The sequence below is a fragment of the Synchiropus splendidus genome, chromosome 12 (assembly GCF_027744825.2).
Source record: "Synchiropus splendidus isolate RoL2022-P1 chromosome 12, RoL_Sspl_1.0, whole genome shotgun sequence".
Classification (NCBI taxonomy): Eukaryota; Metazoa; Chordata; class Actinopteri; order Syngnathiformes; family Callionymidae; genus Synchiropus; species Synchiropus splendidus.
The window spans coordinates 12,924,593-12,950,721 of record NC_071345.1 but is presented as its reverse complement, the minus strand read 5'-3'; the positions used below and the strand labels follow the sequence as shown (position 1 = coordinate 12,950,721).

General features: G+C 41.0%; 1 protein-coding gene across 3 annotated transcripts in view; it reads left to right on the top strand.

Moving 5' to 3' along the window:
• grik3 (glutamate ionotropic receptor kainate type subunit 3) overlaps positions 1–26,129 on the top strand; it is a 94,391-nt gene that overhangs the window by 26,568 nt on the left and 41,694 nt on the right. Inside the window, exons 1-4 of one of the 3 annotated variants that reach the window (XM_053880151.1) lie at positions 22,616–22,722; positions 23,664–23,837; positions 24,633–24,890; positions 25,544–25,725. In XM_053880151.1, coding sequence (XP_053736126.1) covers positions 22,635–22,722; positions 23,664–23,837; positions 24,633–24,890; positions 25,544–25,725 — 702 coding nt within the window. In that variant the 5' untranslated portion in view covers positions 22,616–22,634. Of the gene's footprint in view, positions 1–22,615; positions 22,723–23,483; positions 23,838–24,632; positions 24,891–25,543; positions 25,726–26,129 lie in introns of those variants that run through there. The other 2 variants (XM_053880152.1, XM_053880154.1) reach the window with 2 other exon arrangements.

The window sequence follows — 26,129 nt, the reverse complement described above, 5'->3', positions numbered from 1 at the left end:
CTATTTAATGTCTGATTTCAGATAGACTTAATGGATATCTCCCGACTTGTTTAATAGCTGACTGTTGTCGATGGCTTAATTTCAAAACTGTATTATTATTATTATTATTATTATTATTATTATTATTATTATTATTATTATTATTATTATTATTATTATTATTATTATTATGTCATTTTAGATTTTTTTTACATAATTGAAAAAGAAAAAAATCTGATAATGGTAATTTTTTTTTTTTTTGTGGAACAAAACATATGAAAGAAAAACAAATGTAGTAAATGATTAATAGATACAAATTAATATAGGAAAAAAAACATTGGAAAATACGTGATAACCAAACAGATATAAATAGAAAATAGTTAGTCATCCATAATCTAGAATGTAGTCGAAATAAGATCAAGATACATCCAGCCCTGCCTGGTTTAGGGATGTGAAATACTTGAGTTTCTCTGAGATTAACTTTATGAACTGGCTTTGAAGTGAACACTGTGTCTGTGTCACCGCTCTCCTGGTTCGGAGAAAAATATCTGTTGGTGGGATATTCTAAGCCTCTCGATAAATCCTGCACGTTTCTTCACATTGCGCTGCAGCTGGATGTAGATTGGGTAAGAGCAGACGGGCTTTGTGTAAACAGAAAGTGAGTGGGTTGTACGACACAAACTATAGTGTTTTGTAGAGGTGTGAGCAACAGCAGCAGCAAACACGAGCTTTTCTGTGGGCTCAACAGCGCAGGTGTTAACTTTCACTTTGACATTTTATTCACTGGTGATTTAAAAATATCTCCGCAATGAAGATGGTAATTTGAATAATGTAGCATTTGTCCTCTATAAGACAGTAGCTGCTGACAACGTTAATGTTTCAGTGGCAGTGTTGGACAGTTCCATGAAGCAATGTGGGCCTGAACAACAAGTGCCACCACCTGACAGCTTTTTCTTCATCATGGAACCGTGATAATGCTTCCGTGTTGAGCCTCGCTCTTCCTCGGAAACAAATGGCTCTAATGAATCTGCCTCTGAAGGTGTTGAGTCTCAACTAATACATTGTTTTGCAATGATTAAGAGGTAAATAAGAGGCTGTGACCATCATTAGGACGACAACCATGTGAGCTAAATCAAATCCGAGCATTGGCTTTCTATGTACGTGGATGTGTTTCCATTCACCGACTTGTTTTCACAAGATTTAAAAACTTGAAACACTATTTGATATTTTCTATCACTTAATTTTTTTGCAATATATTTTATTTGCCAGTTTGAAGTCGAATGTATGATCTAAAATGTCGGTAAAAATATGTCTGCCATGCCTTATCTAGTCAGGAAGTGATAAGAATTTACTACTAGCAGCAATATTGCAGTGTTTCTCTTGAACTTATTCATTTCTCAGACTCTATTTAGTAGTGATGGGCCGATGTGGTATCATGAGACAGTATAGCAGTTTGATGAAACACTCTCACCAGACAGCGCTCTTGGTTTAGAAATGATGTACGGTTACTTTGAATTTTGTTGTTCCGGACCAAACAATATATGGCAGACAGTGCCATCTGGTGGCCTCCGAAAATCAGGACACTGTTTCATGAAACCTCACCAACACTTCAATACCATTTAGAGGCTGGAATTTAGTGTCTAACGTTTATCCAGATTACTGAGGTTTGCCAGAGATTGCTGCAACTCTGTTTTCTGTTTTCAAAGCTTTTTTTGCATCATATAGTTATATATTTTTTTAGGTTTTGAAATGTTGATAACATTCATATTCAAATTCAAATGATCTCAATGATACCAGTGGTGTTACGCAAGCAGGTCGGTAAAACAAGAGTAATGCAGAGTCCCCATCAAATCCAAACATTTATTCCTTGTCTGTTTAACTATTATAGTATAAGTTTATCATCTTGGTTCTTAAAATGCCAGAGTCAAGCAGATGCCAGTGAACCATTCTCAAACAAGCAGCAGTGGACTGACTATCAACACAGGTGAAGACCTTTGCATTATAGCATCATGGACATGAGAAACAGAAACAGATGCACCTGATGTGGATTCCTTCAGCAGCAATGCCCTATTGCGACCTCCACTCCACTTGAAAGCATGAGCCACGCCGACTCTGTTTCTGAGGAATTACATGTCTGGACGTGTGGTCACTCAGGTAATAAATCAATCCATAACTTTCTCCTCCAGCGACATGTTGCTAGATTTCAAGTTGCACTTTAAAATGTCACAGTGCGTGTTGTTTTCATAATTTCCTCCATCTATCAAATGTTAGTGGGGAGAGAAAAAAACGAAAAAAACAAGTGGAACTGAGGCCGGTGAAGTATGACTGTTTCCATTCGGCAGGCTCTTGTAATTAAAGTTCACGACGGGGTTTAACAGCCGAACCTGAATTAATTCCTGTCCATTTTTTTACTTTCCTAATCAATTGACCTTCAGCTCGAACGGCTGCTACAAGCTCTGCAGCTGCTTCAGGCCAGAACAGAAGTTGAGCTGCCGAGGATCATGTGTAGCTGCTCCTTTATGAAGAACCTCTGAAGGTCTGAAATGCTGAGCTGTGCAGACTGGGGTGCTAATTTTGGGAGTAAATACTTATGTAGGTCAACACATGCTGGATCAGCTGAGTTGCTCTTACCGGTGATGGCTTAGAATGAAATACACAAAATGCATGTATTCATTTAAATATTCCATTTAAGCAATTTAAGTTGTTCACCTCCTGCTTCTTAGTGTCTCATGGAGGGTAGAAAATGTGGCCAATGTAATTCTAAAATATCACACGGACATACCCTCCGCTTCCTTCCACACACTGGAGAAAACCTGTTTGCTATTCAAATTCACACCAGCACGACAGTTAAAGTGAGAGTACTTTGGCCTCTTCTGCCACTGTACCCCTCCTACGTCATTTACTACTGCAGCCAACAGTTTCCTTGAATAAGGGAGTGTCAGTTACATGCGGAAAAAGGGTCATGAGTGAGTTCAAGCTTGCTGGCCAGCGCATCAACTACATTTTTGCAGATCACAAAGTCATTTAATGTTGTGAACTAACATCTTTTTTATAGTAGGCACTGCGTATGACAGTCATTCTTAAATAATTGTAGCAATGCTTTGTATGTGTGTTGTTTTTTTTTAAATGATGGGTCGATGTGGTATCATGAAACAGTATTGCAGTCTAATTTTCAGAGGCCACTAGATGGCGCTCTGGGTTTACACATAATGTGAGGTTTCATCATGTCATTGTACAGCAGACGGTGTCATCCGGTGGCCTCTGAGAATCAGGTCACTGTTTCATGAAACCTCACCAACCCTTCCATACTGTGTCATCTACCCATCATGTCTTTATTTCCTTCATGATCATTGGACCACTATAATCTCAATAAATAATAAATGTGTGATCTGAAAGCAAATGCTTCATGTGAACTCGTCCTCCATCTAAAATTTTGTTCGGATTGACACTACTGTACGTAGTGTCAGGGGTCACCTACCTTGCAATATTTAGGTCGGTGTGAACACAATGTGTTCTGTAAACAAATGCATGTGCACAGAATTATATATATTTTATATATATACTGTATATATTTCTATAATGAATAATTGTGTTCACACCGACCTCTGCTGTCAGTAGGGAGATCAAAATCCCGAAAACGGTGACATCAGTAACATGTCACTAACTGAATCCAGGAAGGAATGCGTCGGAAGAGTCATGTAAACTGGCACGATTTGATCTTCGATCATAATACATTCATTCAGATTGTGGAGGACGTGCTCTTGTGAATGTAGCAGTGGAAGCTGGATTTCCAGCGGAGGATGGAGGAACTGTGCTGCGTCACGTTGCCACTGCAGACCTCTGATCTGCTGGATACACAAGTCTTCTGTTTCACATGGGAAGAAGAAGGGAACTATCTGGATGGAAGAAGTGCCATACAGCAGTTGAAGCATGTGCCATGATGGCCAGATCGGTGCATGGAAAAGAATCTGAAAAGAAAGTAGGCGACAGACCACATGAGAATCCATATTTAGACATGCACCTTCGCACCCCCTTCATCTGAGTTGACTTTGAACGCTGTGCGTCAATGGGATCTTTCAGAAGACTTTTGGAGAACGGCACAGCATCTGGCGGGAACACAAAAACACCCTTTACGTTTGCAGCCAACGTCATGCTTGTAAGGAGAATAATTAAGTCCAAATTACCTGGGAAGCAATCATTTAATTCTGCCTGTCACATCGAATAAGGATTAATTTGCAGGCAAATATTACACAATGAATTATTGAATAACTCATCTCCCCGGGCGTATTAATCTTGAGGATTGATGGTGTGGATGTAACCTGTGATCGGAGGAACATCTTTCATGAGTCACTGGTGGTGTGCGATGTGATGTCACGGGGGGATTTGCCAAGTGACAACAAGATTCCATCTGAGCGCTCACCGTAGATCCGTGTTTCTATACACGGACTTGCTGCGACTCACTCATGAGAAATTAGAATTAGGATTCCCACGACTGTTGCTGATGTCTGAGCACGGAGGCGATGTGTGGACTATGTTTCCCACTGGACTCAAGGACTGAAGGAGCTTTTCTTTTTGCACTGATATTTAGGTTTAGTATCACTAAGAATGCCTTGCCAGACTATATGTCGGGGTGGAGCCGCTGCTCCTCCACATCGAGAGGAACCAGCTGAGGTGGCTGCCCCCTGGACCCTGGACGCCTCCCCGGGCATGTCCTACTGGGAGGAGACCCCGGGGAAGACCCAAGACTCGCTGGAGAGATTATGTCTCCGGTCTGGCCTGGGAACGCCTCGGGATCCCCCGGGAAGAGCTGGGGGAGGTTTGAGCGGACCGGGAAGTTTGGGCTTCCTTGCTCCAAATGCTGCCTCCGCGACCCGACCCCGGATAAGCGGCAGAAGAAGGCAGACTATGTGAGAGTGAATGTTTTGAGAGTTTCACTAGAGAACAAACTAAAGTTTTCATTTTATTGTTCTCAAGTCGTACTAATATAGTGAACAACAAGCAGAGGCAGAGAATGGAATGCGTTTTTTTTTTTTTTAATTAAATTCAAATTATTGTATTTATGTTAGGATAAAAAAAAAAAAAAAATCTCAAAAAAAAAAAAAACATCTTCAGTTGGAAGCATGACTATGGTTCCCTTTGCAAGACTGTGACATTCTCAGCCAAATTATTTGTGTCCCTGAAGACCAGACAGACTGTCTCACTTGAGTTTCTTGATTCCACTCCATCCCAGAGATGGAGAGACGATGGTAGCTTCCTTTTGCCGTTCGTCTTTTTCTGTTGGACTCAAACTGGGTGTTTAAAAGATGAGTTTCCTATCTCCTCATATTGGCACAAGCGTTTTAAAATGTTGTGTCAACTCTCTCTTGTTTATCTCACTTTGCTTTTACGCTGTTGGGCCAAGGGGAAATCGCTTAATTCGTGGAACTGCTTTCTCTTTTAGGGAACAATCGTGAAATGAATTTTAATCATGTTTTGGAATTTTGATTCTGTTGTTAATTTCCATATACTGTCAAAGTATTTTGTCATGTAAGGCTGCAGAAATGTGGATTTACCACGGTTTTAGTATTTTTTTTTCTTCTGCAGAAATAATACTCACTTAAATACACAAAAATATTCTGAATACTTAATCTTCATCTACATTTTGACCTCTTTACTTATACCATATCAATATATACAAAACAAAACATTTCAGAAAGGCATTCACTCTGTAATGCTGTGCTTTTCTCTGCTTCCCCCCCATATTTTTATTTATTTTTTTAAGATTTAAGAAGCTGTAGTTTTAAACACTAACTTGACTATATACTTTAAGACATTTTATTTTTTGCTGTGTTTATTTTTTAATTTGTATTTTTTTAGATTGAAGCTTCAAGGTAACACAACAGATCATCTCAGTTATTTCGGAACCATCCGCCCCAGTATGTTTCCACTCGCTGAGACACACTCCAAAATAGTGAGCGAGGAGGCAGAATTTCCGGAATCTGTCTACAAACCAAAAAAAAAAAAATCAGTTTATGTTCAGATATCAGTTGAATAAGATGTTTTGGTTTGAGGTTGCAGTCTTATAATAATAATAATAATAATAATAATAATAATAATAATAATAAACGTGAAGCTGCATTTCAGAGTCAGAGGAAAGGACTGAAAATAAATGTTCATACTAATTTAGTTTAGTTACTTTATGCTTTAGTTACTAGTTATGCTTTTTTTGTGATTTGAAAATTCCTCTGGTGAGTCCTCGCAAGGGACTGGTCGAGTGTGGCTGTACCCCTGTTCTGTAAATGCATGATCCAAATGCCATTTTCTTTAAATTTTAACTGTTTTGCACGTTGCACGTCTCTTTATTATGGATGAAAAGTGTGATACATCACTCTTGACAGCAGGTGACTAAAAGGGTATTTGTAACGACAACAGTTCACCAAGGTGAGGTGTGCCCCCATTAATCCTTTCACTCTCGAGTAGCACCCCGACATATCAACGCTTCCAAATGTGTTGTCTGCTCAGCTAATGCAGCTGATATTGATATGATGTGAGACACAAATGCAGAGCAAAAAAAGTAATTCAATTCACAACTTATTAGTCTTTGTATGTTTCTACATTTGCATGAGTAAATGCCTGCCCTCCACTTGCAAGCAGGACCATTTTAAATTCTATCTAATCTGTCATAACCACTAAAATGACTCCCTCTCTGATCCATCAAACAGCATTTTCTATGAACTGGAGATGTCACTGACTGTTTGCTTAAATAATAGAACGTCGTACTTAGTTTGGAAACCAGCTGCGTGTATAGGGCAAAGGGAAATGAGGACTTAAACACATGACCTTCAGTTAACCTTTACCATGCAACTCCTGTTGTTGAGGCTATAAATAAGTGGGAAACCATGCGGTTATTGTAGCAAGGGCAATATTTATAAAAAGCTGTTTGCCATGTGCTCCACTGGATAATGAAGTTGTCAGTAATGAGGTTTTTGTTATTCACTTCAGCCTCTCGCCCGCTCATCTTTCAAGTCCTGCTGTTTCTCTGCACCAGCAACACATTTTAGCGTCTCCCATTGGACCCAGACTAGTGAATTGCCTCTTGTTCGAAAATAAATAATCTGCTACCATAATGTTTCTGCCGTGTATTTGCAGGAATGCTAAGCAGCCAAAATGATGCCGTGGCGCTGGGAATTTCTTTTTTTTTTTTTTCGCTGCTGCACTTCAGTGTTATTAGACCTGGCAGATAAAAGCAGAGAGACTTGACTGCACATAGAGGTGAGGCTGGCATTGGGTGTGAGTCTGCCTTATGTTTCATCAGCCAATGTATTGTGTATAACTTAGGTGCGTGAGACTTTGCAGTACCTAGGTTGTGGAGAGCAAACTGAGAGCAAGAAAAAAAAGAAGGGCCCATGCTGAAATGGGATTTGTTCCTACCTTTCTGTGTTTTTCAAACTGATAATATTGAGGTTGTTTCCATAGTAAAGACAGAACTACCCCAAATGCACATACCAACTACTACTTCCACTACTACTAATAATATTAATAGCAAAAAAGGTACTGATATTGGACAGGACTGTTTCGTTCCAGGGGATTCAGTCGAGTCTGTACACCGGCAAATTACACACAGAATTTAATGGCGTCACTGTGTTCTGACCTGGTCCGCAAGCAGCATGACAGTCACAACAAATCAATAACTGGAGCTCGAAGATCCCTGGAAATGTGTTCTCTGTGTCAGGACTTTGATGTGAGTAATGACTAATCCAGCATGGAAGTGTGTACCAAGCCATGCTCTGATGCCACAACTGTTTAAAGCCTCATAACCAGTGGTGTAATGTGACCAGTTCAGGAGCTGGATTGTACAGCTTGCTTCCAGATTTAAGCTTCAACGTAACACAACAGATCACCTCAGTTATTTCGGAACCATCCGACTCACAGAGTATGTTTCCGCTCAAAGGAGGAGCGCTGAGACACAGTCCAAAATAGTGAGCGAGGAGGCAGCAATGCTTTTTTTTTTTGCATATCCGGAATCTGTGTGAAAAAATAAAAAAAAGAATCAGTTTGTGTTCACATTTTAGTTGAATAAAATGTTTTGATTTTAGGTTGCAGTCTTATAATAATAATAATCATAATAATCATAATAAACTTGACGCTGCATTTCAGATTTAGAGGAAAGGACTGTTCATACCAATTTAGTTTAGCTTCATTTTATTTATTTTTTTTTGTGTAAAAGTCAAGTTATTAAGAAAATTAGACGCACAGTTAGACAGTTTTATAGCAAAATCTATTACCGTAGTGGTGGAGGATTTTATTCCAGCTCCATTACAAGTCCCTTATTCCATTTTCTTGAGTTGCACTTGCAAAACCGCACATCTTCTATCGTCAATATCCCTGTGTACATTCTTGACTGAACTCCAAACAAGACATCATTATTCCATTCGTGTCGTGTCAACGTTTCCACTGAATTTTTCAGGTGAATGATCAGAAGCGATTCGCAGGTCGATGCCAGAGTCTTTCACGAGACGTACCCATGTTCTTTCAACAACAAAGTGGAGGTTGATGCTCCATCGGTACTCCACATGGAGCGGCTTCAGCTGGAAGCCATGTTCATGTCAGGGATCAAAGAAGACGGTGGAGACAATTTATGCTGTGCAGGCGGTGCGACCATCACTGGCAGGACGGCGCTCAAGAAGCGATTTAAGAGAACGATAGTCACAAGGCATCAGCCAGACTGGAAGCCACAGGCTGCACTTTTCTTATTTCATATTTGTGTTTATGGCTACACTTTAGATTGTGAAACACAGTGAGAAATTGGAAACAAATTAATTGCATATTTACTTTTAGATTAGTTGAATAAACATAATGTTTATGATGTTTAGCGATATATTTTGGTTAATATATTTTTAACATGGCATTATTTTATTGATAATCTTTTTTTCAATTTTACACACACACACATATATATATAATTTAATAAGGGTGGGTTTCGATTAAAAACGTAATCTATTTAATTCAAGATTTATTTTTTTTAATCATATAAGAATATTTGCCACAAAAAGATGAAAAATGAATTTGGCATATTAGTGAATCAAATGATGGACCCATACATACATTTAAACAACAAAATATTATTTATTTTGCATCACTTTGACAATGGCACAATAAATCACGATGGTGGCTATAATCTAGTTTTTATATCACCTTATTTAAACTAAAGCTCTTTTAATGTATTGAAAATATTTGTGTAAGAATTTCGATGTTATAAGAATTTCAAGTACATTCAGAGTAGTGGAAACCCTGGCCATTGTGTAGTGAAAAACATCGCAGCTGGGATGCTAACAACAACAACAAACACGGAGGAAACCCTGAACAAAAGCAAGAGGCTCAGCAAAAAAACAGACCACAATAGGGAACCAAGCGGTTCAGAGAAATTCAACTTACCACTGTGCCTTTTAATATTATTCAGATTTTCTCTCAAGGACTTGGGTCAAATTTTAAAAAGTCCCGTTGAGCAGCTGAGTGCAATGAGTGGAGGCTTTTTGACTCATCAGTGATTCTTTGATTTTGATTTGGCTGGGATCGGTCGGCACAGGGGGGACTTGGCAGGATGAACAAAGATCGTTGCTGAGACTCATTGCACCTGTCAGCGCTGACCAGATCAGGTAATGAGGAAAGTCCCAGCGGATGTTAACGAAGCCATTAAGCGCTCGCGTGTTTGAAACCGCGAGGATGCAGCCGGCCAAATTAACATTCACCACACATGGCAGGGAAATGTAAATATCCCGTCTTCGCAAGGATGAGCTTGCTTCCTTCTCTGAGCTTTAATCGGCTTTGAAAAGACGGTGCTTAGGAATGACGCTTGCGCTTTGTGATAAAACAGGCGGCTTTTATTATAAACCTACAATGGTTGAACCGCGTTTGAATAAGAAATCAAATATGAGCTCGGAACGTTGTACAATAAGACACATGTATTTAATTCTTGAGGCGTATTTACACAACGTATACAGCTATTCGCCTCACGGGCTTACAGGCTCTTTACATACATTGGTTTGGTTGAGGAAAATGATTATAAATGCTCTTTAAATGTCCATAACCAAGAAGGTATTTAATTAGACATGTAGCAGTGTGTCTTTATCAGAGGACTCATGTTTCCTGTCAGTCACTACAGAGTTGTCAAACGTGATAAATCTGTTTTGTTCTCTTCAAAGGAAGTCCTGGGCCGTCTAAATCTGATTCCGTGCTGTTTTTTTCAAATGTCTTTTCTATGAAACTCTAAACTCATGGTATCATACAATACTGTATATGAGAATTAATGGTTTTCCTTAGGCTTGAATTTTACCTTTGTCCTTTGCCCTCCATCAACATGGATGTTTTGCCGATGACATCATATTGTTTAATGTGGTGCACCAATAGTGCAGTACTGAATTAAGCAAAAATAATGTGTTAAAGTTCCCGCCCTGATGACATCTATTAATGTCCCCGTTTTCATAGTTGACGTCTTATAAACATGGATTGTTCTCTTACTAGTACACACTGGTAGAAACAATAAAGATGGATCCAAATATGACCTGAGATATATATCATTAGAAAGAAGTAATGAGAATAAATTTGTGAAAGATGTAGTTGCAGATCTAGTGCAGAGCATCTCAAATACTGGGGGAAATCCCAGGGAATGAACACTTTCAATGAACACTTTCAGGTCAGTACGTAGCCACCACTACCATTAGTTCATATAATTTGGTCGCTGTGTCAACTGCTGTATGCTGATTTTGCTCTTTAGCCACAATATGAAATCCCATCGTGCAGTACTTCAGAGGGACGGTTGCATCTTCATATGTGCATGAGCTATCTGGGCATCATCTGTAGCGCTCACTGCGGTAACTCTCGATTCCACCATCGTAGAACTCTGCTCTCAGCGTTGCAAGGAAAAGCAACACATCCTTACTCCCATCGCATCATATATTGACATTGGGAAAGTTGCCTTTAGCGTCCTATACTGACGAAAAAGGCATGAAAAAGACATGAAAAGTGACGCATGTCGATGCATTGGCAGTGCGACATGTGAAAAAAAAGACATAGGTTGGGGTTAGGGTAAGCCATGGATTAGCGCTTCATGTATTCTACGTTTGATAACGTGTCAACAGCCGTCCAATCGTAGTGCCTTTTAGTCACATCCAGTCCCTTCAGTGAAGAGAGTTTCGAACAGTCTGCCCACAACGCTGCTCCTTGCGCTCCAGGCCTGCGCCTTGAGCTAGATGGAAGAAAATGTTTTTTTTTTTTCCCTCCAAGCATGATGCTCCATGTGGCCCCACCCAGAACGCTACGGAAGGAAAGCCTTCTTTCAGTCCAGTCAAACACCGATGTCTAACATTCTACGCTGAAGGCTGCCTTTGTCATTGTATGCAAAATTCCACTTTCTCAATGTCAATATATTACGCTAAGGGGGTGAGGATGGGTTGGGAAAAGTCTATTTTCATTTCAGGTCAACTTAGTAGTTGGGGTGACTGAGTTTGGCTACTGTATTTGATTCAGAATCATGTTATCTCGACATTGAACCAACTCAACTCAACTAAAAAAAAAAGGCAAATGAGTTAAATCGTATTGGAACAGTTTTCTTGGCTTGTGTTTAGTGTAATATGGTGTCTTTACTGCTGCCTGCTGAAATGTTAAAAGTCCACCTCGAGTAAATGCAGATCCTCTAAATGTCAAATTTTGTTCTGGGGTATCAGTTAATGTTCTTTGCGTGACTGGTCCTCCACACTCATCGCTCCTGCCCTGCCATAATCCTCCAGAGTACACGGCCTCTTCACACCCTCGGGGAATAATCCTCAAACCAGCACAAAGTTTAAGAATGTGGGCAAAAAAAATAAATGAGTTAAAGCCTTGGGCTTCAGTTCAGATACGTTAAGATTGGGAATTGAACACTTTTGCAGACACTCTGGAGTTAATTTACCTTTGAGTGCTTCACGTCCCAGAAATCGAGCAAGAGGGTCCCGTATGAGCTGTCCTGCACCGCCCCCAGTCATTTGTCCGCATTAACTTTGCATGTGTGCTCTGTCCAGTAATAAGTGGGGCAGATGTATATTTAGCAGCGCTGAAGATGACTTTGAATTACCGGGTGACTCCTGTCTCCAGACCCCTGTCCACCCTTTTGTCCCTGTATTCGTCTTCTGGACATATATCAAGGGGTATTTTTAGCAATCTGTGGAACTTCTATGAAGTAAAGGATAAAACAACGAACACATGTTGATGGATGTTGAGCACAGAAACCAGTTGTACTCCATGTCACCCATTTATTCACATGCTCTGATGGATGAATTTTCATCGAATCTGCATCAATACAAGCACCAGACGTGCCAGACGTTGGATCGGCTAGTGATGGGCAGATGGATTTTCATGACACAGTATTGACTGAATGACAAGGTTTCATGAAACAGTGTCCTGATTTTCAGAGGCCGCCAGATGGCACTGTCTCCTGTAAAATGTTTGTGGACTTGAACAACTAATTCAATGAAACCTCACATTATTTGTAAACCAAGAGCGCCAACATGTGGCCTTTAAAAAATAGGACACTGTTTCATCAACCCTGCAATACTGTTTCATGATACCTCTTCGACCCATCAATACCGACAAACTCTTACCCCGAACTCACAACAAATCGATTTGCTGTTGCTATAGTTCAGGTGGTATTTTTCCCCCCCAAGTAGCTCAATGGCTGCTTTTGTCCACGTTTATTCCGGCACTTTCCGCCACTGCTGGTATGTTCCTGGCTCTGGCTCCTGCTTCTCTGACAGATGACCCGGCTGTGGAGGCAAGAAGCAGTCAGATTATTTCTGAGTTTGTCATCGTCAATCAGACTCAATGGTCAAGCCAGCTTCCACCAAATGATGTTACATATTCTCACGCATCTTTAAGACGGTATATTCCTAGACGTACAGTGTGTACAGTACCTGCGAATTGCGTATCTCACTGGAGCATTAAGAGTGAGCAGTCTTCATCTGAGGGCTTGGTGCCTGCACTGCCGGCTCCTCTGTCATGTTGACGCTTCAAGAGTAGGCTGATTCATTTATCGAGTGACTTTCCTGCATGAGCTGCCGATCATCTCCAACCTGGCCGGCTCAATAGAACTGCAGTGAACCACGCCATCATGTATGATTTAGAGAGGCAGACATGAAGACGGAAAGCAGAGTAAGAAGTTGATGGACAAGCTTCACACCGTAGTTTCAAGTGTGTCTACATCCCAGCAAATCTGGAGTTCTTTTTTTTTAACCCACAATAATTACAGGGAAAATTACGCAGCAATTTCTTTTTTGGATGTTTAACCCCAGTTATCGAACCCGCCTTCTTTAGAGACCAGCTGCAGCTCCTCATACCGTGGACGACTGTATTTGGCAACAGGTTTGTGACCATAAAAATTAAAAGGTCTTCTAAAGTGCCGTTAATGAAAATGAAGCCCTGGCGCCCCCGAGTGACCCATCACAAAGAGTATGAACATAAAACTCCGCTGTGATGTCTCGTGGGTGAAAGTCTATTAAATTCAGTTCAGAGTTCTCAGCCGTCACTTCGGTCCCGGCGGACTGAAACACCACTGTGTTTTTTTCTCTCACACACACAGAGCTGTTGACTGTTTGGAGAATTAAACTGCTGCTGCAGCTGTGCGCCAGATCATTCTGCATTAGTGTCTCTGAGAGAAAAATGTTTCCACTAAAAATATATATAAAAAAAGATAAAACCTGTTGACTTCATTGTGTTCATAATTTAATAAAGTTTTTTAAGCTGCACAGAGAAGGTTGAGGAAGAGCCGTGGAAGGTGCTGCAGAAGTTAAAATACATCTGTGTAGAACTACCCAGTGTGAAAAAGCAAGTGCCGTAAAACAAGAGGAACAGCTTAAGTGAAGGGAACGGATGATGGGATGTCGGCGAGAATGGCCCGCTGCCTGGTTTCGAGACAGCAGGAGGTGGCTCAGATGAAGATGCAAGGCAATGATGGACGCGATCAGAAATGAACAAATCAGAGGTACGGTGCAGGTCAGGCTTTGAGTGGATGAAGTGAGGGCGATGAATTAAGATGGAACGGAGGTGACAGGGAGGAATACATTAGCAATAGCGTGCACAAGACGGTGCTGCAGGGCGGATGAAACGGGAAGACCAAATTGGAGGTCTGCAGATGTGTTGAAGCGGCATACAAAGCTGACAAGAGGCATGGAGGGGATGGGTTCTTATAATGCAGAGGTATGGAGAGCAGGAACTGCCTGCCAGTGAGGCCTCAGTGAACAGTAAAATGTGTTAGAAGGGCGTGAACATAAATGAGTCTGTAACACCGAATATTGGTTGTAGAACACTTGAAACCCTCCTTGTGCTTCAATTGAAACACTTATTTGTGTTTAATTACAGTAAATTACAGTGGTTCCTCGGTTCTCGACCACAATCTGTTCCAGACGGCCATTCGAGAAGCGATTTGTTCGAAGTCTGAATAGATTTTTCCCATTACAATGAGTGGAAAAAGAAATAATGTGTTCCAAGCCTTAAAATAGTCTTTTGTAGGAGTGACTGTAGAGTGTCTGCTGCAGGTGCGCTGTTCCTCTATGTGTGTGGCCGCTGCATGTGGGAGGGGTTGCCGAGTGAGTGACGTCTCTCCAGAAGTGAAGAGGTGCCCGGTGCGTGTCCAGCTCTGAATGTGCGCTTCTGTGCAGTTTGGCTGTGACAAAGTCATAAACCAAGTCACGCTCTGTCCCAGACTCGCCTCATCCCTGTCCCAGCTCCAGCCCACAACAGGACATCAAACCCTGGAGTGAGCGCTCCAGCCTCGGAGGTGTGGAGAGCGAGCACCTCCCCTGTGACACTCTACCACGGTCCAGTGCGGAGACAGGAAAGGTTTTACACCTCAATATGAAGAAAAAACAGTCAGTAAATGTAGCTAACAGGACACGTCTGCATACAGAGGCTGCGTTATGCACAATAATAAAGTCCAGGACGTTTGAAAACCGAGGTACCACTGTATCTGTTATAGAGCACAGTGGAATATGAGCCACGAAATTTGATGAAGAAAAATAGATTTGTATATAAGTTGCGTCAGTCTATAAGCTGCAGGTGCAGTGGTGCTGTCTGCGCCGTAGAAAGGTCAGTGGTGCACCCGGATTAAAGATGCATGAGGATCTCTTCGAAACCAGTTTTGAAAACAGGATCCAGCATTGAGACTGACTCATGAAACAATCTCAGCAATGTTCTGAACTTGAATCTTGAACTCCTACCGTGTTTTATTAACATTAAAGGGCACAAAATGCGCCATTTTCACCCGCATGTCCGAAGTTCCGACACCACAGCTGGTCTCAGCTGCTGCTGCAACATCTTTGCATAAGCCGCAGGGTTCATGGACCACAAGAAAAAAAGCGTGTTGTGAGGTCTTTTGTTCGCACTAGACTTCTGCAAAAAAAAAAAAAGGATAGTTTTGAGCCCATATTTTCCATATTTTTGTCACTTTCTTGAAGTAGAACCTTTCCAATTTTCACACACACACACACACACACACACACATACACACACAGTGCGGTGCTTTTGTCCTGCTGTTGGGCAGGTTTTAGTCCCACTGTGACAAAGTGCCAAGACTGCAGGTCTGTATGTTTCCTGCCATCGGACGAGGACAAAGAAAGCATGGCAGCCTGCTAAGAGATGGATGGGAATGGTATGGTGATGAAAACAGGTAGCTTGGCACGCGCCCCGGCCCCTCTCCACCTGGTGTTACTTGCCATTGTCTTGCTAGTATTTTCCTGGCGTTGCTTTTGATTGAACTGGCACCAGGAGGAGTTGGCGTAAGGATGCCGTTTTCTTTTTCTTTTTTTGTACCTGAGTGATAACAATGGAGCGCAAATGAGAACCGCGGCTGTTTTGAAAGGTGCATTCTCACAAAGGATTGTCTAATGGAGGTATTGTGCAGCGTTTCTGGAAGGGGATTTGCGGTTTGTAAAGGGCATCCGAATCCCGCTGCTCTGTTTGGCTAATCAATTCCGTTTCCGTGCTGAGTTGTTCCACCATTGTCCACATACAGTACGAGGCGGTTTTTCTTTCCGGAGAAATCTAATTGACACAGGCGAGATTTCCGCGCGCGTAGCCAGAAAGGTTCTATTACTTTCCACTTGTTTTAAAGAAAAGAAAATCCATTTTCATTGCCAGCACGGCCAACAGCCCTCATCATGACCGGGGTGCCCGGCACGCTGCAGAGCACTGGCTCCCGCCCTGACAGATTATCCGGTGTGAATGTTTGGGAATGATAATGAGATCAAAACACCTCACTAAGCTGGGAAGAGAGGGTGGAGACTGGAGAGAGGAAGCGGGCGATGGAGAGCGAGCCGGAGAGGCTGAGCGATAGCTGCGATAAATTGCAGGAGCAGAACCACTTGAGCATAAAATTAGATTTTACAAATGTGTTGTTACCTGACAGTCCTCTGACAGAGGCGCTATCACAACATTATAGGGCTGCACGAGTACTACTAATCGTGTCGCGTAAATAAGAGTTCTTCTCAATCGCTACGAGGCTTGATGGACGACATGGAACGTGGACAGCAAGTCGCAGGGAGAGGGGACATAATTAATATGTCCTCGTCTCATTATAGACAAACATTAGATGACTACATTCAATTTATATGATAATATAGCGCCATCTGAGGGAGGCACTGACATCACAGCAGGCTTGTTTAAATGTCTTGACTCCAGAAAATTGCTGATTTTGAGTCCATTAACGTTCGGTGTTTACTGCATGCTTGTGCAGCACTTTTACCTCGACCCGCATGAAAAGTGATTAAGTTACCTAAAATGTATGTTGTTATAGCTGATCGTATCTGGAAGAAAGTGGCCTGTAGATTAGATTATGCTGCTCATGCAAGAAATGAAGAGGACGGGTACGTCGCATGCTCAAAGGAGGCTTTAGCGTTATGCTAGCTGAGTAGCGTATAAACAGGACGTGGAAACAGATGTGAGTCAAGTTTAGCTACATCAAAGGCACATGTTTTTAATGTATTGATCCAAGTAGAATCTGCTCCTCTGTCGGCCTGAGTGTCCACCACAATCCGGCCTGTGTTGTTCATGACCATCAACTGCCTGTTAATGTAAGAGTAGCTGGAGATTTTGTGCCAATACTTGCTAGCAGCTCAACAGCTGCTGGCGAAGGAGCACTAGTCTGTAATCTGCTGTTAATGTTGACAACTTACAGCGGGAGCGAGACAAGACAGATGGGTAGTGACGTCATCACTTCCAGAGAGATCAGCTGTGAAGACCGAGACATGGATCAGGTGTTCTGTCACAGTTGGCCGCCTTTCCAATGCATACGTTCAACAAAAGCAAATACTGGAGTCTGGAAATGAAGGAAAAGTTTCCTTATGGACACTTAAAAACATTAGTGATATATTGCAGCCAGGTCGCAATACATGCGTCCAAAGCTAATATGCAACCATGGGTCTTCATGGGTGATAATGTAGTAGTGCATGTGCAGAACCTTATGGAAGCTATTTCTGATGGGTAATAAGATTTCACTGAACACTAGCATCTTAAAATGTGACTTAAAAAAAACAAAAAAAACAAACACCAGATCCACATGGAGAGAGTGTGCAGTGTGACTAGATGTAAATCAAAACGTGGAAACAGACGTGAGTCACGTTGAGCTAGGTCAAAGGGACATGTTTTTAATGTTTGCTTTCGTTTGATCCAAGTACTTTGTAGAAGCTGCTCCTCCGTGCGCCAGTGTGTCCACAACAATCCGGCCTGTGTTGTTTGTGTGCGTTTGTCCACTGCTTGTCATGTTAATGCAAGAGTAGCTGGCGATTTTGTGTCAATACCAACCACCAGCTCAACAGCTGCTGTGAAGACGGAGATAGAGACATAGACATGAATATTCAAAATTCGAATTTTGAGTATTTTCCCCAGTTATTAATTGAAGTTATTAAATCACACATTGCTTTCCTCCTGTAGTCTTAATACATTACATTTATTTTGTAATTTGGTTGCATAACACATGCATTTTATTGCGGTTGTGCTGGGCACTGCTCCACTGCAGAGCGACCCACAGGAAATGTGCAGCCGCACCACTCCAACAGTCTTTTAATCAGACCAGCTTGTTCACATCATTTCCTGTTTTCTTTCTGTTAAGTTTCTTATTAAAGGGCTCTTAGTCTGATTGGTGATGACAAAGCCTGAATTGAGATAATGGTGCTACTTTGCACTCCTTTAAAAAGCAGCACAATATCCACGCATTGATGATGATATTTGCGCTTTTTGGAGAAATATGTAAATCGAAATAAGGCAAAATATGTAAGTCGAAATAAGGCAAAATAGTGTAAAATGCATGGAAATTATAAAGAATTTCATGTTTTATCCTCGGGTCTTTAACAGGCCATTTCAGGAAAAAATGTACTTCTGTTTAGTGCCTTCATGAAGTCGGATTTTTAGTAAATATACTGTATATTTAAAGGAAAAAAAAAACTTTATATATATTGTGAAATGAATAAATAAAATAACAAAACTAAAGCGTTCCACAATACCGTGTACATGTCTATAAAGGAATTTTTTTTGCTTAATACATCATCACCAATTCTGAATTTCAAATCCATGCACACTGCCACTCCATCAATCCTGTCCCATTCGAGGGTAGATATATGTCTACTTTCATTTGCGGTCTTTTTTTTCTATGTTATTATTATATTGGGTCTCATTGGTGACGGGTAGATGAGGTATCACTAAACAGTGCTACACGGTTGCTGAAACACTGTCCACATTTTCCGTGGCCACTCGATGGTGCTCTTGATTTCAAAATGAATTTTACAGCAGACAGTGCTCTGAAAATCAGGACACTGTTTCATGAAACTTCCTCATCCTTCGAACACTGTCATGAAACCCTGTCTCCCCGTCACTCGGTCTCATCATGTAGAACTGCAGCCAGTCAAATCCATGACAAGAGTTCACATGCAGTGCTGTGGCCACATTTCAGACCGTGAGAGCATCATGAAGGATTTTCTGATTCTACTTTAAGGTATGAATGAACTAAGGCTGTGCAAAAGCAAACCAAACAAGTCAGTTGAGGCTCGGCAGAAAACGGAACCATTTCCACAGACTTTATGTTATTGGCTTTATTTGACTGACAGGTTTAGAGTGTGGGAGTAAACAAGAGTTGAGCGATAAAACTCAAGCGAGCGTTGCGAGAAAGACCAAGGCCAAGATCAAGGTTACTCTGCAGACTAATGAGCCAACATGCTGCCTTGGCACCTTCGCTTAACCACGACTGTTAATTTCCTTTCAAGCTCACGAGCAATAATTAAACGTGCACGCTCGCAGACTTCTTTTAACTTTTTTTTTTTTTTTTTTTTTTTTTTTTTTTTGCCGGTATTGACAATGCTTAACAGAGGTCCTTTTAGAGTCATTATGAGGGAACAAAAACGGAGTAATACTGGCTGCCGTTCCAATTCTTCACGGCGGTTTGTCGGCGTATTGTGAGGAGCTGCTGTTCGCTGACATTATTGTTGAGTGAGTGCCTCGACCGTATCGAGGGAGACAGGAAGCTATTCACACCCGGATTGGAAGTCCCACCAGTGAAAAGGAAGTACACTCAGAAATGCAGTCGGCGGGCGCACACGTGTCCAAGAGCATAATGAGCGAGCGCCATTGTTCTAGTCTCTGCATTGGCAGAGGGAAGTGGGATTAACACCAGCAATTACTGCGACATGCATGTTTTTTATTTTGATTCATGAGCTATTCAGCTATTGATCTGGTTTCAAGATACTGATTCCATTTGAATCCTGAAACACATAGTTGACCAGCGTGCACAAGTATCTGGTTTTAAGTCAGAATAAGTGTCCCTCAATATTTATTACTGCGCCAAACAACATTTTTAATTCACTAAATGGAACATTTGCACAATAAAAATCATCATTATGTCAAATATGTGTCCAATTAATGTGTAACTACTTTATCCTCGCCGTGACTTTGTTGGAAGCGAAGCAAAGTTCTGAATATCTCTTACATTGCGTTCGTTTCCTTCTTCACAAAAATGACTTTTGGTGTTCAGCATCCAGAAGTCAGACAGCGAAAAAACAAACGTCACTGTGCAAACACGTCAAATTGACAGAGATCAAACCAAATAACAACAACGTGAACAATAACAACCCCCGGCACTGTCTATTTTAATGTTCCTTTGTTTCACCGGGCTTGTCACTCTTTCACTAAGATCTCATTATTTTAAGTCAGACATCTCTGAAAAATGGTTTTCCAAAAGCTTGTTTAATGGAGTGCAGATTATTTGAACCACCATGGGGAAGTCACAGGCTGTTGTATGTAGAATTTATATAAACTTATTCATTACAAGGTCCGCTGGTGGACATTGTACTGTATAGCTCAACCTGGTTTGTCTGGTTTCCTCCTTAAAGTCAGTGTTACGGACAAAAACCAGGCCAGAACTAGCTCTACTTCTTACAGTATCTCACTGCAAGAGAAGGTGTGTAAAACATATATTATGCAGCCCATTTACTGTCTCGAAATACATTACTTCTGGCTGAGCAGATAATGTGTCTTTCTGAAATTATGACCACTTTTTTGCTTTAGCTCTTGTGATTCAAAGGATTAGTAACTGGCAAAAAAGAGCTAATTCTAATGCCACTAAGTTGTGATGGGTAGATGAGGCTTCGCGACACAGTGTCTTGATTTGTCAAGGCCACCAGATGGCACTGCCTGCTGTATAATGTTTGAACAACTTATTCAATGCAACCTCACGTCATTTCTAAACCAAGAGCGCCATCTAGTGGCCTCTGAAAATTTAAACACTGCTTCACCAATGCAATGGTGCAATAGTGTTTCATGATACCTCATCGAGCCCTCACTACGATTGAGTAGTGATGGGATTTTGGGGCTTCATGAATCACTTTACTCCTTTATCAGAAACCACTACATGGCACTCTGCTCTGAAATCTTTTGATTTTTAACAACCATTTTTTTTTTAACTGAGAGTGCCACCTACTGAGCCCTGAAATCAAATATGAAGCTTCATGAGACCACCATTGTGAATGACCCACCCAGTCTGGGCACTTTCTGTCCACCATTATAATGACATGAAAGTTGACAGTAAGTACACTCTTATTTCTAGTGAGCAGTAACTTTACTGAGCTCAGACCTCAGTTGCTGGTGGTGAGAAACTTGCTACAAAAAACGTGGATATCTTTGTTCTATCTACCGATAACAGTTACATCCAATCCATACAGTAAGTGAAACACATTTGATGGAAACATCCTCAAAGGACAAATTATGGAAGCCGTTTCCAATTAGTAGCTGATTTATATGTTGTAGTCGGACCTTGGAGAATAATTAAAGGTCTCCATTTTCCTGTTTTTCAATCCTTTTGAATCACACTGCAAATGTAAAATGCCTCTCTATGAACATTTGGCTTATTTAATTACCCGCTGTATTTTATATAATTACACAAAATCTTGGGAGATTTAAACAGGAGGTGTTTATCATTGGATGCCGCTTTAGTCGGAATCCTTTTTTTTTTTTTTTTCTTGACTGCAGAATCCTGCGTGGCATTTCTCGCAAGGAATTTGTCTCCTGAGAAGCAGTTTTTCTGTTGCTTATCAAATTTGTTTAAGTGCTTGGAAGCAATGTCCATTTTATCCTCTTAACAGTCAGATTCCTATATACTCCAGCAATTACTTAATGTACTCTAATGAGATTTCCCCATGAAATAGAAGGATTCATTTGTTTTAATGTGACGTGTTCCACCGGGTGGTTTATGCATCACATTCCCTCGTGATCCAGAGAGGCTTTGAGTCATAAACAGCGAGATGAGCTACACGTCCACTAATGTTCCGCAAACGCCAGTAAACTATAGTGGCGTTTTATAATCATTCATATTAAAGAACACTGAGAAATACACTTTGTAATTTGCGTTTTGGCAGCCTCCTCCCTGGAAGGCTGGCTTGATCATCCTCTCTAGTCACACTCCATGTTCTTAGCTTCTTCATCCAACAGCCTCTCTGGATCCCTCGTCCTCTCTTTTTATTTGCAACCACTCTCTCTCCTCTACATGTCCAACCATCTGATCTCCTTAACTTCGTGCCCAGATCATCCAAGTCATCTCCATCCTTTTCACCCTGCCCGCACTCACCTCTTCACCACCCTTGATCTCTTCCACTACCACTATTTTGACTTTTAAAGTTTCACTTTCTTTACACAATGCTTAATGGGCTAGTTTTTTTTTTAAACTACACAGTACTCTCATGTTGATATTTCATGACAACCGTACCGTTGGATACGCCACAACTAAGAGTGGGCAATGATTCGATTTCCATTCATGATCCTGGAAAGTTTCTGGTCGACCTGATCTCCTTAACTTTGTGTCCAGATCACCCAAGACAGTCATCTCCGTCCTTTCCACCCTGCCTGCACTCACCTCTTCACCACCCTTGATCTCTTCCACTACCACTATTTCGACTTTTAAAGTTTCACTTTCATTATACAATGCTTAATGGGTTACTTTTTTATTTTTGTTTTTTAACTCCACAGTACTCTCATGTTGATATTTCCGTCGGATACACCGCAACTAAGGGTGGGCAATGATTCGATTTCAATTCATGATCCTGGAAACTTTCTGGTCGACCTCTTTCTGGTCGACCTCCTTGAGCAACAGAAGTTGTCGTGTTCTGAATCTGATGACGCTGACAACAGGAAAATCTGCCGGTTCAAAACACAGCGGTTGTCGCTGGTGTGAGTTCCCAGAGAGAATAGCTGATGCCAAAAGTGAGTGAAAATATTCAACTAATCTATTAGACTGGTGGTTCGTTGGTGGTGTTTTCTGCAGTCAGGATAGCAGCGAGCGTTTGTAGCAAGCTAGCTAGCAAGCTAACTTGTTCTGACCTGACATTTTTAACTCAAATCTCAATGAGCTGAATGGAAGTTGTTCTTATTTCACTATAATTAGTTCATTTTTTGCTTGCAGAGAAAGAGAGCTTTTATATATTTTATTATTTATTGTTCTTTATATGTTTATCTACATTTGTTGAGTCGAGGTTGTGCCTTGTTGTTTATCAAACTGGTCACTATAATTTTCTTTACATTTGAGTCCAAAACTGGCATTTTTTAAAAATTTGAGAATAACCAAGTTCAAACAGTTGATGAAAAAAAAAATCAAGCTTATTTTGTGTATTAATCATGTGAGATGGAACTTCAGCATCCCATTCTGGCAGGCAACACTTCAACAGAGTTTGACTGCTCTGTACTGTATATTGGCCCTGAAACAAAAACAGAAGGGCAGTTCTCTACTTTGATGTCCATGTTGATGCGGGTTTCAAGTTTTTCAAGCAGCAGTCCACTCCTTCTAAAAATGGAAATAATTCCTTTGAATTCGACGTAAAAGGAAAGAGCCCCAGTCCAGTTATCAGCTCCACCAACGGGGCTCTCTGCTGATATGAAAGGACGATGGAATAGAGAGACAAACACCCAAGACATATTCCGCAGCCTTGATGGAACAGACAGAGTCTTTAAATCCATTAAGGCTTCAGACTTCAAAGATGATATTGATCTTTTGAGCATTCCCTGGAAATGTGTGTTTTAATACTATACTGCTCCCATCTCTGCACAACTCCAGCGCAACTATAGCCTGATACATTCTGCTGTATGCAGACACTGTTATGGCTGAGACTAATGGTGATGGGCCATATGTCTTTTTCTTTGTCTTTCAGGTGGGATTTTTGAACAAACAGATGGACCTGTTTCCCTCGTCAGCTCCGAGGAGCTCGCCTTTAAATTTGCTGTCAATAACATTAACAGAAACAGAACTTTGTTGCCAAACACAACGTTAACGTATGACATACAGAGGATTAATATCTACGACAGCTTTGAGGCATCCCGGAAAGGTGAGTCCTTCTTTTTGTTTTTGGTCTGCAATGAGCAATGAAAACAATGAAAAACGCAGCTATATTGGTGAAAAACCGATCTGATTGAAAGATGCAAAACATTTTCACCACATAATAAATGTAATGTTGCAAAAATCCCTTGTCACATTTTCAGAACAAATGTTTTAGCTTGAAGAAGTCGAGAGAGATTCAGGCTTCATTCAGGCTTCAGCTAACTCCATTTTTTGGGTTGTTTCTACTTTCACTGAGCTTAACTGAAAAACACCAAAAACCTTACCAACTACGTGAGAACATACCAGAACTACTAATGTGAACCTGGAAGAAACATAATCTCAACTAGTCAGACGTTTGAGATTTTTTTCCCTATCAATTGCTAATAAAAGAAGTGGGGTGTGAGTTTTAAATACGTGTTTTTATTTTTCCAAAGAAAAGAAGCTACTGAGAAAATGAGTTGGGTGGGGGTGAGTAGAAAATCTCAGAATTCTGACAATAAACTCTCTTTAGAGTAAGAATTAGGATCTTAAAAGTGAGAATTATTTTTATTTATTTATTTATTTTTTTAATCTTCCGTGCTTTTCAGATCTTTACGGGTGCTAGCATTGATTTAAAAAACAAAGGATTTCGTTTTTTGTTTTTTTTTTCAGGTTGGTAAAACTTCTGCAGTAAGTAGCTACACAAGTAGCTACATTAGTTAGAGGTGTATAAATATAAAACTACAAATGTCTGCCGGGGCAGACAACGATAAAGTCCACATCTTCAATTGAACTGAGAGATGTATCCTTTCTTCTTCTGCAGCGTGTGACCAGCTGTCTTTAGGAGTGGTTGCCATATTTGGGCCGTCGCACAGCTCGTCGTCGAACGCCGTGCAGTCTATTTGCAATGCGCTGGAGGTGCCGCACATCCAGGTGCGATGGAAACATCACCCGATGGACAACAGAGACACCTTTTACGCCAATCTATACCCGGATTATTCCTCGCTAAGCTATGCCATACTGGATCTGGTGCAGTATCTGAAATGGAAAACAGCCACAGTTGTATATGATGACAGCACAGGTGAGGAGATTTGACTTTTCACTTGCTTGGAATTAAGAAAATTGTGACGAGAAAAATTGTTAAAAAGATGTTCTCTTTACGTCACACCTCCAGGTCCAATTGATCTTAATGTTTTCACTTTCTCTTAATGGAATTCCGTGCTGGTGCTGTGTCTCGTAATGAACTGTGTCCGGGGGGAGTCAAGATCGGGATCTTACATAGCGGGGCCAATATTCCATCAACGCTGATCAAATTATGCCGTAAATCCTGAAATTGCAAATTGCGTGTCTCCAACATTGAGGTCACATCAAAAAGGCAACAACATCACCGGTCTTGGATTAGTTCTATAAGTCAGTTTGTATTCAAGAACATAACTTCATAACTGCAATATCTTCGGAGCGCTGACAGGTTTGAAATCAAATTTAGGTCTGCGGAAGACCTCTGTCTGGGCCGCAAGGATTCCTTGTAAATGGATTTCATCGGAATGAGACCGCAGTAGCTACGACTGAGCGACTTCAAAACGGATTCATTTGAAAAACCAGCAGTGACACACAGTCACAGTGGTCGCACATGTGGTGTATAAATGTAGCTGACCATGCAAGTGTTAAAAAAAAAGGTATTGTTCTGAAATGAATTTGATCTTCCTGAACATTGTTTTTAATGCACTTTTATAGGACTTATAAGGCTACAGGAGCTGATAATGGCCCCTTCTCGGTATAACATCCGACTAAAGATCCGCCAGCTGCCCATCGACACACAGGACGTCAGGCCGCTTCTTAAAGAGATGAAAAGAAGTCGTGAGTTCCGTATCATCTTCGACTGTAGCCACCACATGGCAGCACAAATTCTGAAACAGGTAAGTGTGAACAAACATCATCATCCTATTACACCTCCATAAAGAAAGCCATCTCACCCTCTTCCTCAGTAATGATCGAACGTTGCGGTGGTTAATATTCATAAAGCTGAAACATGTGTAGTTCATGTGTATTTCTGTTTTTATTGTGATGAAAAACTGTCAGCGAAACAAAGATCCGTCACTGTGATGCCGGGAGTTCAGAGCGCGTGGGGGCGTTTTGATGCTCTATAGATGTCAGGATTCACTTTGCTGTCACTTTTGTTATCATGCTTTTAGTAAACGTTTCATCCCCCTCCCAAATTAATTTAATAATTCTGAGTCAGAGAGATCTTAGGTGACACAAATCTGCCTTTAGCCAGTCATCATGAAATATAAATGCTCTTATGACAGGAAAAGTTGGGATC